The sequence below is a fragment of the Tubulanus polymorphus genome, chromosome 6 (genome assembly GCF_964204645.1).
Source record: "Tubulanus polymorphus chromosome 6, tnTubPoly1.2, whole genome shotgun sequence".
Lineage (NCBI taxonomy): Eukaryota > Metazoa > Nemertea > Palaeonemertea > Tubulaniformes > Tubulanidae > Tubulanus > Tubulanus polymorphus.
The window spans coordinates 8,232,889-8,247,539 of record NC_134030.1 but is presented as its reverse complement, the minus strand read 5'-3'; the positions used below and the strand labels follow the sequence as shown (position 1 = coordinate 8,247,539).

The following is a 14,651-nucleotide window of genomic DNA, read 5'->3' as shown; positions in this document are numbered from 1 at the left end:
TTTATAGATTTCATGATTTTTGTATTGTGTTCATGAGCAGTTATTCTCATCTGATACTGAAAACTGGTGTATAATTTATTTGATTTATGCGCCATAAAAATCTATGCGCATTTTTATCGTATTCAGCATTCAGCCTACTCTCATTGAAATTGAAAAAAAGTTCATTAAAAATTTCAAAAGAGAAAGAGATCCCGAAAAACGAGTGTAATATTCTTTTATCGTTATAATATCTATTCGTTTGATTTGATATAGTCAATATTTTACCTATTTCATATACATGTATGCCTTTTGATACAACGCAAAGTTGACTTGTATTGATTTGTATAATGAACATCTGTCCGCATGTAGGTAGAAGTGCCTATATCGATGGTCGTAGAACGAATACATCCTTGAATTAGAACCCGCCACCTCTTGATTATTTTGTAGATTTTATGACATTGATATGATTTTTTACTTTCCAGGTTTGGGGTGATGCAGCTGTACAAATATTCTTTTCACTGTCCCCGTGCTGGGGAGGTTTGATCACTCTGGCCAGCTTCAATAAATTCCACAACAACTGCCTCAGGTATGTGACCGTCGATGGTCATCGATACGTTTTAACTCTGCTATTTTGGTTTTTGAGTTAATAGTCGATCATTGAAGTGACACAAACAGAAAAACATTTATTTATCTTTTTGCTCTATTTTGACCATACTCCCCCTGGCAGGAATTCAAACCTGATGGCATTAAAACTTGCAATAGAACTAATCCCTGCCACACTAGCCCGTGTGCGCAGGTATATACGCAGCCTAAATGATGCCATTATCAGCCAATCAGAAATTCTGCTCTTTTTTAGCCTGGGATTTTCCAGTTAAAGATTATCCGTGAGATTGTCTCAACAATTATACAATGATACATCTGATATGCACCGCAAGTTTAATTGCGGCAAATCTTCGCACTCGGCGGATTAGACTGAATCAAGTGTTGTCATTGTGTTTGAAACCCTGCCTATTGAGGATGTATTTTGATGCTAGTAGACTTTATTACTGAAAGGTTTCTAGCTTCATTTGGTCGATTCGAATGTTGCACACCGGCATTTTTAAATTTCACGAGGCAATCGATATTGCAACAATGTCTGTCACTCTTCTAGAGGACTAAACTGACTGTTCTCAAGATTAGATCTACATTGATCTGCAGATAACAACTACGATCTGGCAACAGTTTTATAGTTGGCACAGGCCTATATTATTAATTAAAAAAAATCCAATCCAAGGTCCTTCCGTAATTGCGATCTTCAATCATCTTTTGATTTTCGTGTATATAGATTTTTTATTGTAATCATTAAATCCAAGGTTGATTTCGACGTGATCGTACATAAGTTTATATATGAATCGGGACCCAGTTCCACATTTGTGAATAAAAACGAACTCCTCAAGTATAAAATCAGTTCATTTTCAAATAATTCCTATTTTAATTCGCAAATGTAACCAGATCCAACCTATATCGATACACATGCCTTTATACCAACATGGAAAATTTAAGCTGCATATTTCCATGTGAAGCTATTTTTATTTTGCCATTCCAAATAACAATAGTAACAACTCACCTGTTTTCATACCATGGCGTAAAATAGAAATTAATTATTGCTGTTCTGCGTGGCTAATATCGCCATATGTTATAATAATTTTTGATTGTTGCTCTTTTGATATCAATTCAATTAATGCGAACAAGTCTTGGTTGATTGCATGCGCACCTGAATAATTCATATCATCAAATGTTTGGTGCATCTACATTTTCTCTGTAAAATTGAAAATCTTATGACCGAAGAATATGTATATATCTTTTTTAGGGATTCACTGGTCGTGTCGCTCGGCAACTGTTTGACGAGTATATTCGCCGGATTTGTCATATTCGGTATCATCGGATTCATGGCTAATGAACTCGGTGTCAGCATCAAAGATGTCGCCAAAGATGGTAAATATGCATTGTAGTGCTAGTTTTTCACAACTAAATACTATTTCATATGGACTTTCATGGTCTGAAGGATTCTGAGAAACATATTTTTTTGATCTAAGACATAATTGTGTACCTGGCCCAACAGTCCTAACGCCTGTCCTTTCTATTAGTGTTTTTGGGCACGAGACTAAAACGCTGATATCCCTTTACTTGTAAATATTCACTACTATAGTTCTGGCAGGTCAGTTTTAATGCCTCTTAAATTGTTTTTTTATTCGAGGCTGGATGATTTTCTTTAAAGCCTATGAAATATAGTGTTTACGCTGTTCTCTGTGGGTAGACACTCGCCATATATATATATATATATATATATATATATATATATATATATATATATATATATATATATATATATATATATATATATATATATATATATATATATATATATATATATATATATATATATATATATATATATATATATATATATATATATATATATATATATATTTGTACAATGGAAACAGGTGTACAACTGTTGCTCTCTGTGATCAATTCATCGCCATATGTAGATTATGGCGGCTCTAAGAAAAAAACATATCAGAAAATCTAATTTCATATTTCGTCTTCCTTTCTGAATGATTGTGTTTTACATGTTCAGCGTATTTGTTGACGTGGAGACATGGTGCAAAATTGTTCGTCTATTAGTAATTGGCTTGGAATTTCTATGTTTCTATGTGTGATGTCATTTATTTTTTTCTTGAAAAAATACTATTTGTGAATAATGAAGTGTAGGCGTTGCCCTATGAATTGATTTGTTATTGTATGCATCTATGGGTTTAGTTAGATCGCATATGGCTCTGAGTGGGAGGTTTAAACAAAACACTACATTTTACTATGTACTAACACAGGCACAGGATTAATATCATTGAGATTTTGAGATATAAAATCGTGCCCTGCATGAAACTATTTGATCATTATTTTCACTCGATAATTGTATAGGTTAGTTAGACTCGGTTGAATTTCTACTGCAGGGCACGTTCAACATACTATCAATAGGGAAATCTGTAAATGCTGATATAATGCAGCAATTTATTCCCGAGCGAACCGTCGGTATATCTTCTGATAATCCATCAATTTATGATTGATATTATATCTAGACTGCCACCTGTCACAACATAATCCTCACTGTGAGGCTATACCATTAAGGCATAAAACAAAGCTTGAGTTCTGTTTCCGTTAAATCTTTTAAGAAATACAGAGAAAATTCATTAATAAGCTTTGGCTTGTCCTGGCCTGAATTTCTAGCTTTTTTTTAGTGAACAAGCTATGTTTAAACATATTTCCTTACATATTTAAGTACATCTATCCTTGAAGTCTAGATGAAGCATTGAATTATTTGGATGATTTCAGGTGCTGGCCTTGCTTTTGTTGTTTATCCAGAAGTCGTAACGCGTCTGCCGATATCGCCATTCTGGGCAATTATATTCTTTGCCATGTTGCTAACACTTGGAATGGGTACACAGGTAAATTATGATTTGTAATCGAAATGAAACATGAATACGTCATTTCTTTAAATGCTGAGATCAGCAGGCATTGGTAATTTCAAAAGTGTTTTTCCGCAATATGTTAACTTCCCGCTCGCGCACTTAAGTGTGATACGTGTTTCGGCAGCTGGGCAAATTGTATTTTTTTAATGTAAAGAAGGGGTTTTTTGCTTGTTGGAAGCTGTATCTTAATGCGATTAATCATAGGTTATATAGAGAATTTTTCTAATGATGGACAATTGTTTTCTTTTGGTTCTCGGGCTTCCAATGTGAGACCCTTATTTTCGTACCGTCTGTTTTGTGTTTCTGTCTTTCAGGGACTTAGTTTTGTTAATAGGGGGGGAGATCTTGCTGAAACTTGGTATAATGTTAGTACGGGAGTCTAGTTGTTCAGTGCAAAGAATGAGCCCAACCTAGTGGCAGAACTAGACTCTTCAAACTGTTTTTCAGCGATGTGAACTTGTAGATGACCTCATAACAGTGAACAGCGGGTCGAAATTCAAAAAATTGTCCTGACAAAATTTTACTATTGGCCCTAGATACAGCATATCCAAAATGCATTGGGAACTAATGTATGGCAATTTTGGAGTATGAGCCTGAGCCTGAGAACTGTCGTCTCCTATTGTGGCTTGTTTCCTATTCATCTTATCTTGTCTAATAACCCTCAATTTCAATACCGATGATAATCGTGTGACGGATCAGTAAGTCGAAGTTAATCATATATTTGTATCTCTTTTCTTCAGTTTGCTGTTGTCACGACCGTTCATACGACTATCGTAGACACATTTCATACCCACCTGCGTAAAGGACGCCGCTCACAGATTTTACTGGCTTGTATATGTTTCGGCTGCTTCTTACTCGGTCTGACTTGCTGTTCGAGGGTATGCTATATTTGTATTTGAATGTGCAATACTTGGAAATCATGAGTTCTCGTCTAAATGATTATTCCTTCAAAACATGTTCAGGGGCCAGTTGCTCAAATGTTGTTTAGCGTTAACCAGTGGATAGTTGACTTGACGATTAAAATTGTATTATAACCATGGTATTTGTCCACCAGATAACTCTTACCAGGATCCAGACCAATAATACCAGTCCTCGACCTACGTGATATTCTAAGATCGATACTGGTACTCTGAATCTTACATTCTAAAACGACTTGTCTGGCTCGCAGTATATAAACATGTATATAAACAAGCATTTTTGCTGTTATGTTTGAATTTTTAATGATTTGAATATGCGATGGATGAAAAAACTGTATATAGGAAGTGCTGCCATCTGCATTTACAGACTAAAACTGTTCGATGAGCTGACATTCATGGGTAAGAATGTATTGATGCAGGTATTCAATTAATTCTTTTTATTTCAGGGAGGAATGTATATGTTACAACTGATGGACAATTATTGCGCGACATATTCCGTGCTGCTTATTGGTTTCACTGAATGTATGGTGATAGCCTGGGTTTACGGTATGTGTTCAGCTTGATGTTGATTCTGCCACGAAATGAAAAGCGACGTATATTAACGATAAAGATATAAATTTATTCCTTGTTAGCACAAATCTCGCATATCTGTGATGATTTTATGTATTACTGTTAGTTGTCGGTGTTCGTTCAGGGTCCCTAACACTTCTTGATTGCTTAAAAACTGCTTTTAAAGATGCTTGAAACTCCTTTAATTTGAGCACAATGCCTGAAATTCCTTTAAAACTCTTCAATTTTGAGAAAAACATAGGCATTTAGAAATTTTTGTCTAGTTATTCTATAGTGATACAGTAGATTGCACCTAGAATTTCTAAAAAAAACCTGGTCCCAAATACATCTAAGAAATCAATATACAAGTATTTGGGACCAGGATTTTTTTTACCCAACCCAAAAATTTCAAAACCGCCGAAATAATGCTTATATCCAGGAATGACTGATCTGTAGGGACCCTGTTGTTTCATTGCATCTGTTGTTAAATTTCGTAATATTTGATTTCCAGGTGTGAACAGGTTTTATGGAAATATCAATGAGATGATCGATATGAATATTACCCCCTGGTGGAAGTACTGCTGGAAATTCATCACTCCCGCCCTGATATTAGTAAGATATCCTCTAAACTGTAAATGCTTCCATTGATAAGTCAGGAACATACCCAATATCCATGTATGATGAATAAACAAAAGAAATCCCACAATGATTCGGCCAAATTTGTAAAGTTTATGAATAGAAACGTATAATTTGAGCAACGTTTCGGCTAAAGACTAGTCTTTTGCTGAAATGCTTCCATTGGTTGTGGTAATTGAACTCCCATTAATTTTCTTATATTGGTTGTCTGAATTTATGAATATTAGTGTATCAAGGTATGAGCTACTCAAATAGCTAATCTGATACAGTTATAGAAGATTATATAAGTCCCTGTCAGTGTCCTCTGAGGTGCGATTTCATGTTACAAAATTTAATGAGTTATGAATACAAAACCAAAATGTGAACAACACCAAGCTAACATAGGCTTTCCTAGTTTTCAATTTCGGTATTAACTTATTTTGCATTCGTCATTTGCAGTTCATCATGATCTTCACATGGATCGATTTCAAACCGTCAAAATATGGCGACCACATTTATCCGGTGTGGGCAGACGCTTTAGGTTGGATGATCTCAATCACTACTATCATGCCCATTCCTGCTGTCGCCATCTACAAAATTGCCACCTTTGATAATAAAGAATATTCAATTTGGCAGGTAGGAATTGAGTTGTGTAGATATTTTGATTTAGCAATAATGTATTATCAAGGTCTCTATGAATTTTAACTTCTCTATGGAAAATACTTATAAAAAGGTGCTTGAAACTCCTTTAATTTGAGGGAAATACCCGAAACTCCTTCACAATTCTGAGCAATAGGCAATTAGAAATTTTTGTCTAGTTTGTTGTTGTAGAATAGACTACTATGTCGGATACATTATTCTATTTTCTATTTTCCCTACTCTAGTTTGGTAATGTAGAATTTGTTCTAAGTTCAACGGAAATTTTATTTTTTCCAGCGTATAAAGTATTTGAGTCAACCGACGACCGAGTGGGGACCAGCCTTAGAACAGAATCGCACCGAAACGCAAATGACGCCGTTCACGAGCACGCACGAATCTCAGATGCCGCTAAAACAAAACGTGGTGATTGAATCGTCAAGCAATATCGCGGTACTGAATGGAGCCGCCGCCGGACAGAGCAACATGGGTATCAGTGACTCGGTGTTTCAGTCTATGCAGCGAATCGGCCGCGGCAACAATAATGAATCTGTCATGTAACTCACAGACCGACGAACAGCTATACAAGCTGTGTAATGTCTTCTAAGCGTGTGCGTGCGCGTCAGCCTCAGGGCACGGGGATACAGTCGTCGGGTTGTATATAGCATCGACGGAGCGCATAGTAGAAGACGAAGAGTAGGTTGGTTGTATCCCGGTGCCGCGCGTGCAGAACGCGGTGACTGCGTCCCGGGTCGTTGATGTGCCGCAGCTCGTTCATACAGCCGGCTTACTCTCACTCAGGGATTAGTAAGATAATAGCGAATTGTGATCGTCTGACTGATTGGAACGGGACAAATTTCAAGCACCACGGAACTTCGGTTTTATTCTTGCGATTTCGATGCAAACATTTTACACGGCTGGCTTACGTGGTCAGCTAATGGATGTGATCATTCACAGCGTCGAAATGCAATAAAACAAAGTTCATTGACTCGAATGAGGAACAGCTGCTAATCGTAGCTTCGTAGGTCGGGTGAAACAGTAGCAGAAAGTGGCTGATCTGGACACCACTAGATGGACTGGTCTGCCTACCCACAGTTAGTCATGCAGGATGAGTTAGTACGATGAAAGAATTGGAGTTACACTGCGTATACACCTGTTATTATTGAATTTTCATGTAATTTTGTTGCCATGAAGCGTTTTAGCGTCTTTTCCGATTGGTTTATTTGTTTTAATTCTAGTGTTTAATTTTTAATGCAGTTAGTATGTATGAATGTATGCAGTGATGATTGTACTTAATGAAAATATTTCTTTTTATCTAAGTTTTCCGCTATGTTGATCGGTTAGGCCGGGGTGAAAATGACCTAATACACTAAATTCTGATGATGTCAGAATTTTTAAAGCCAGCATACAGTTCACCATTAATCGCGCACTATATCCGTGTTGTGACGATAATATAAAGAGAATCCCACAATAATACTCATCGCCAACAATACCTGAAGATGACTATTAGTCGAAACATTGAATAGACTACTAGCTCAAGGAAACATTTTTTGGCTTTATTTTTCGTCATTATTGTGGGAGTCTCTTTTCACCAACATACATACAGTATTTCGATGAATTATTCGGTCTTCAATCATAAATTTGTGCCATTTTTAGCCCACTTGGGACTTAAGTCCCAGCGGGCTATTGCGTTCATTTTTCGTCCGTCGTCCGTCCGTCCGTAGACGGAATCCAGTTATTTTGGGAAGTTTTGAAGACGCTTCAAGGTAATGTCTTGATATTTGGTTTATACATGTATCTACCCTAGACACATCTTCAGCCCAAAAACTGGCCCTGTCAGATTCAAGATGGCCGACTGGCAGCCATTGTTGTTCGCCAAAAAAAGCACTTTTTACACATTTTCGAAGTTTACGAGGGAAATTTTGAAGAGGCTTTGATCATTTACCTTGATCTTTCGATTATATTTGAATCTACCAAGGGCCCATCAGCATAAGAAAAATTGGGTCCATCTGACTTAAGATGGCCGTCCTATGACCTTTTAAGTGCCCAAAAATGTCAAATTTGGCCAGAATTCTAGGTCCTGTAGCTTCCTACTGGTTTGCCATTTCTCATTGCAATTTGTGATGGGTATTCTTTGTAAAGGGATGTTTTATACCTGAGACAGGTATTTTTGATCCGCCAATTATGATGCAATTGGCGGCCATCTTGGTGTCATTAGTACTTATTTGTAGGTGGGAAAAAGATTTCGACATTATATTGATACCTAAGCATATTTTGGTACAACAATGAATTAGAAAGTTGTAGCGTATAACGTGTTCTATGATTGGGGTGAGTTTCAAGTTCATTGTTTTTTGTATATGGCCACCAGGGGGCGTTGAATAATACAATATCTTAGTATTTCTATATTATATTTGTACCAATACATATTTTGTTTCCGTAATCAATTGCAAAGTTGTAGCTCATGACATCTTCCATGATTATGGTGAGTTTTAAGGACATTAGTTAATGTATATGGTCACCAGGGGGCGTTGAATAGTAGAATAACCTGGTATTTCCTTATTATATTGGTACCTAGGCATATTTTCTTACCATCATCAATTGCAAAGTTGTAGTTCATGACATGTTCTATGAATATGGTGAGTTACAAGGTTATTGGGTTTTGAATATGGTCACCAGGGGGCGTTGAATAGTAGAATAACTTAGTATTTCCATATTAAATTGTCAACGAGGCATTGTTTGTTATCACAATCAATTACAAAATCGTAGCTGCTGACATGTTTTATGATTGTATTGAGTTTCAAGGTCATTGGTTTTTGTATATGGTCACCAGAGGGTGTTGAATATTGAAATTGTTAGATTGTTGAGCATTTGAAACCACTTCCCAAGTGGGCATGGTGTCCCTGGACCCCTAGTTTGTTTTACTCAAAAGATAATGTCTCTCGGCGACTGCTGTGAATATTCTACGAAAGATCTGCAACCGATTGTGTTTTTAAAGTGAGGACCACTTACATTAAAGATTATTCATCGAAAATCGAAAGGTTGTTAACTGAAATGTTTTGATATTATATTGTTCAGTTAGGCTACAAGCTGTTCAGCTTCAGTCTAATGTTTGAAACTCTCTCTTTCTCTCTCTCTCTCTCTCTCTCTCTCTCTCTCTCTCTCTCTCTGTACTACTGTGCTGTTTTATGCCAGAATAATACATTTATACAATGTTAAGTTGTTCAAGGATGGGGATAAACTATCTAGGCTTTTAACGACATGCATTTGAAAATCTGAGACTTCCATATGAAAATGAACGACGAATACATTAGCACGATCTTTTTTAAACCTGCTTATTTTCGAATATGAAGTTCTCCTGTCGACCTTGATGCCAGCTGAAAATAAATGTTTTTAACCTATCATCTTTCAAAAAAGTGTACATAGGGTAGACTGAGGAACGAATATATTTTGCATTCAGACCCTTTTAAAGTGCCAGTAATGTAGATACAAAAAGTACATATATTTTTTCAGTACGTCATTGAGCATTAAGAAAAATATTAGAAACAAAAAAAAAACGAAGCTTGTAAATATTCAAACTAAACTTGTGAAATGCTTATGGTTTCGCGAGATGTAATAAGATCGATATATTATGATAAATTTGAAGATCGAAAATTTTTTTTATGTATAGGCTATGCTAAGGCTTTTTAAGTTAATATGCTTCGATTATAATCTTACATGAGTTAAGTATAGTGCTATTGATATTCTAGATCACTACCATCCATTCGTATGATGAGTATATTACATCACATGCCGGGTCATGTATCCCCATGTATAATATATATTTTGTATATGAATGCAAGATTGCTTAGCATGACTTACAATTATGCGTGTACCCGGTAGTTAAGATACTCCTTTGTATTTAATGTTCTGTTAACTGCCACTAGAGATAGGATGGAGCAGAGGTCGACTGTCCATTCTTCTTTTTCTATCAGGGAACTGTATAATTATGACATGCGGGTTGTGGTATCACATTGCACAGATTATATTCAACCATATGTAATTAGATGAAATAAATCTAGTCTACAAAAAATGCAAGCTTTTCATTAACGGCAGCCATTTTTCAACTGGTAGCAAGGTCTTCGGTTTTATAGTGACATAATTATAGTTGTTATTGTATTGATGTATATTACATGCATAGCGCCTTAAGACGTCATGGACGTACCGATAATGTCCATATTGATGGTCAAGAGCAAATCGCCAACCAAAGTCGACTTGCAGTTGGCTGGCATTATGTTATACCTCCTTATGGTATATAACCTTTAAAACTCGTGAAAAGTAAGTCAGTTAAGCCTCAGGGCCTTGTTTCACGAAAAGGATTAAGGCCTGAATATATGTACATATTTTTTGTTGAGTCTGTATAAACTTCGTTCATCAGCTTCCTTCGTTTTTCATTGTCGCCGTCGCCATCATCATCATCATCATCATCATCATCATCAAATACATCTCTGTCCCGAAAACGATTACTTACCTATAAAGATTATAGTAACTATTTTTCATCGCTCATGTTTTCGACGTATCATAGGTTTATCGCGCGATCTTTTTAACACCTGAAATGACACCTTTACGACAGTATTGTAACAACCGGAAGTGATCTCAGTAAGTAATCGTTCTCCCATCAGACTAGTTTCACAGAATTTGAACGTGAATTTGAATGTGAACTTGATGCAGATGGAAGATGTATGAGAGCTAGAATAACATTACAAAATAATATCGACATCGAGTTTGAAGGGTAATTATTATTAGAACTTAAAACAAAGGTATTTATTGAAATTTTGAACATAAAGCACATCAGGGGTGCTTAAAGTTTGCTAATAAATGTAAATGACATAATGAGAAATATTTCTGGTCGGAATGTACCGTACTTTCTTATTGTGCCTTGCTTATGATATACATTACTAGAGATACTACAAGCCTAATATCAAAGAGAGAACACGAGAAATTGTTCGAAGCTATTGCCTGTGTGTGATAAAATAAGATTTCGTCCAGGTTTTATATTTGCTCGTTGATGTTTTGCTTCAACGCCAGAAACTCGAATGGCAAAATCAAGTTTGCTTTCTTCTTAACGCTTCAATCACCGATATCAGTGGCCTTCTTGCATCCACCTGATTTTCTCATGTCTTAATTAGGGAAGAAAATGCCTTTTTGTGGTTCCTGGGCGTGTACTGTTTTTGATGATTGTAGAATATACTTGTGGCACCACCTATGTTTCATTCGAATCATTGCTCAATGTAAATATTATTGATCGAGTGATACATCTTCTAATTTGTTCATGTTATCGATTAATGGATTTTTAGACGCGTGAAAATGGGTGCTTAAGGTTGATTTTTTGGACGGTGAAATGAATTGAGAAGATAACGATACATAAGGTGTAGTGGAAGTATCAGCGCATAACAGTAATATTGTAAATTAGTTTCAAGACTGAGTAAGTCTAAAGTGAAAAAATCAGAACTATTAATTGAACTGTTTGTATTTTGTATCCTATGAATATCATATCTTATGAATAGAACTCCCGAGTGAACCTGAACGAATATACCTAAGTACAAATACTATACACTGCTGGTAATCACAGTAATGGTACCTTTCAGGGTCCTTACAACTCCTTGATTTCTTAGAAAATGTCTTCTAAATGGAAAATGCTGACACTTCATCAAAATTTGAAATTTTCCCCTTTCAAACTCTTTATATCCAGGAATAAGGGATCTGTAGGGACCCTGTCATTGTAGTTTAGATTAGTACATCAAGTAGATAGGTATGAGTAACATGAATTCATAAAAAAGAGTATGCCTCGTCTTTTCAATTGGATACCGGCAACGCTACTGAGGGAAGCGAGGATTCATTGATAATCTGCCAGGATCGCTTGTGGCATTAGGTTACTGCGTTTGAATTTCTTTATATAATTAGATAATCAACTTTTCTCATCATTAAATCAATTTTCGGTGAAATGTATACCATATTTTGAGTGAGAATGGCAAGAACTGATTTTCACTATAAGTGACCTAATGTTTTGTTAGGCCATCAAGTGTGCCAGTATTTCATTCTATGTTCCATTCATTAATGAGAGGTGAAAAGAAAAAAATACTGTTGTATGTTCATGATCGGGGTATGTATGACGGTACATTCAATCACTGTCGTATTTCATTCTGGGTTCATTTTCGCAGCTACTATTTCAACCTACATATTTGTCATCAAAATTTGATTAAGAATTTTGCCAGGACAGTCTTGTTAATGCAATTATTTTTCATTAGAAATTTATGATGGAATGATTATTGATTAAATGATGCTGTGGTATGGGAATAATACCATGAACATAAGGTTGATTATTTCATTCATAAGATAACATATGCACCTTGGGGAAAATGGGTAGAAATTGGTGAAATATTGTCTGTGTAATTAATGAATTGTGCGTCATTTGTGTACATTGATTCTTAGTGTAGCTACTAGAATACTAGTGGTGCCTATAAAAAGGGTGTTAGTTGTATGTGTTTTAGGTAGTGTGGAATGACTGCTAATGCAAGTCAATTTTAGGAATATCTTGATGATATGTAGCCGATTAGATTTAAGCAAGATATCGTAGCGACGAAAACACTGGTGAAAAAACACAATCAATGCAAATTAAACTATAAACTGATATTGACTATAATAATAATGTATTAATTGATGTATATGTATATATATAATGTACAGAAATAGTATTTATGTGGGTAAATGTGAATGATTAATAAGTGTGTCCTATATGAAAAGTCACGTTATTAAAAGATAGTGTAGGGCTGGGCTGAAATTAGGACGAATACCTAACATTACTGGTTAAGAAAATGGCTTCCGCGGTCGATGATTTAATTCGATTGATTTCTTGTCATAATTTTGAATACAGTTCACCATTTTTTGGGATGTTGGAGTGCCATACTGGAAATATTGAAGATAAAGCATCCAGGAGCGCCACTAGTAACTGTTGGAAGTTAGATTTTTAGCTACCCTGAGGTCAACTCACATTGAGTTTAAGTCGAAACTGGTCCCTGTATTGTTTTAAGAATTTATGATTTCGTTGGACCAAGAAATACCTTTTAAGACAATTCGATATATGCCTCAATATCAAAGCGAATGCTTTACCCCTTGATGATAAGAAATTCGCAAAATCAACAAGTTGTTTCTTCCTCCTGCATGTAATAATTGTACATGAATTTGACACTTAGCAGCTGATTCGACTTCACTCGAATATGGTACGCTCAGGTTTAATAGGTGCATGATCTAACTTGTATTTGAGAGCGACGATGGTATTTCATACATCTCATCTGTACATGGTTGTTCAATGTAATGGAAATAATGGAAAAATACTGTATATATGAAAATATATGATATTGATGTAAATTTCGGGAATGAAGTTTTATGTGTGAATACCATAATATGAATATATATATACATATTGTCCACATTTTAATTTGGTTATCGTTTGACAGTGGAGTTGAAGTAATGTTTTGTCTTTTGTCATCAGTAAGCTGGATGATACAAGTATCAGGAAAACTTAGTGCCGGGGTAGGGATATATAATTTACTGAAGAACATTCACTTATGTCGTACCAATCTAGCAATAAAGTTGGGTCTACTACGCATCGGCTTTATCCAGATTTTGGTCTAATCCGGTCAATATTTGGAGTCCATCTGTTCATTAGTATTCAAGAAAATGACTTTAGTCGGATTTGCTGCAAGTCGGATGAATTTTTATGGTCCCAAATGATAAGCAGTAATCGATGTTTTGGACTGTAAGATTTAAAATGAGATTTTGAGAATGAACTTTTTGATATCCAACTTATCCTAATAAGACTTATGCGTGGTTTACTGTACCATGAAGTGGAACCTATCCAGGGGTGTTCAAGCCCCTGCATTCTGATATGTACCCTATGTCACTTGTAATATACAAGTCTGAAATTGCATTTTTTTATTTCAAAAAGAGTCATCCATCTTTTGACAGATTAGAATTCACTGTGCTAGTAAGTACTACGCATCAAAATCAATTCCTTCGATTGTTTGAAAATTAGAGTAGGATATTATTTTCTGAGAAGATTTTTTCCTCTCCATGGCCTTGATGTTGAATTAACCATGTCAATTATTGAATTAACAATTTTGTGTCAAGGGCCACACTGTAAAATGTACATAGGCCTACATTGTAAAATAGTGATTTGTGAAATAAAGATATGCGAAAGTGTATCACAAAAATTTCAAATTTGTTCTCAATTTGTTCTCGATTTGACTTAACAGAAAAGAAATATGACAACGATTGTGCTATCTGCGATTAAAAATAGAATCGACATGGGATTCGAACCATCGATCTCTGGCGCATTGCTTGGAACACCATTCTTCTCGGCGTAGTAAACGTAGTAAAATGACGTCATCCATTCACGGTCCTGAGCCAA

General features: G+C 35.6%; 1 protein-coding gene across 2 annotated transcripts in view; it reads left to right on the top strand.

Moving 5' to 3' along the window:
* Positions 1–14,430, top strand: part of LOC141907503 (sodium-dependent proline transporter-like) — a 32,760-nt gene extending 18,330 nt beyond the window's left edge. For both annotated transcript variants that reach the window (XM_074797165.1, XM_074797166.1), the window contains exons 8-15: positions 462–565; positions 1,829–1,953; positions 3,352–3,464; positions 4,229–4,366; positions 4,852–4,951; positions 5,466–5,566; positions 6,029–6,205; positions 6,506–14,430. In XM_074797165.1, the coding sequence (XP_074653266.1) occupies positions 462–565; positions 1,829–1,953; positions 3,352–3,464; positions 4,229–4,366; positions 4,852–4,951; positions 5,466–5,566; positions 6,029–6,205; positions 6,506–6,766 (1,119 nt within the window). In that variant the 3' untranslated portion in view covers positions 6,767–14,430. The remainder of the gene's footprint in view (positions 1–461; positions 566–1,828; positions 1,954–3,351; positions 3,465–4,228; positions 4,367–4,851; positions 4,952–5,465; positions 5,567–6,028; positions 6,206–6,505) is intronic.
* Positions 14,431–14,651: the final 221 nt, after the last annotated feature.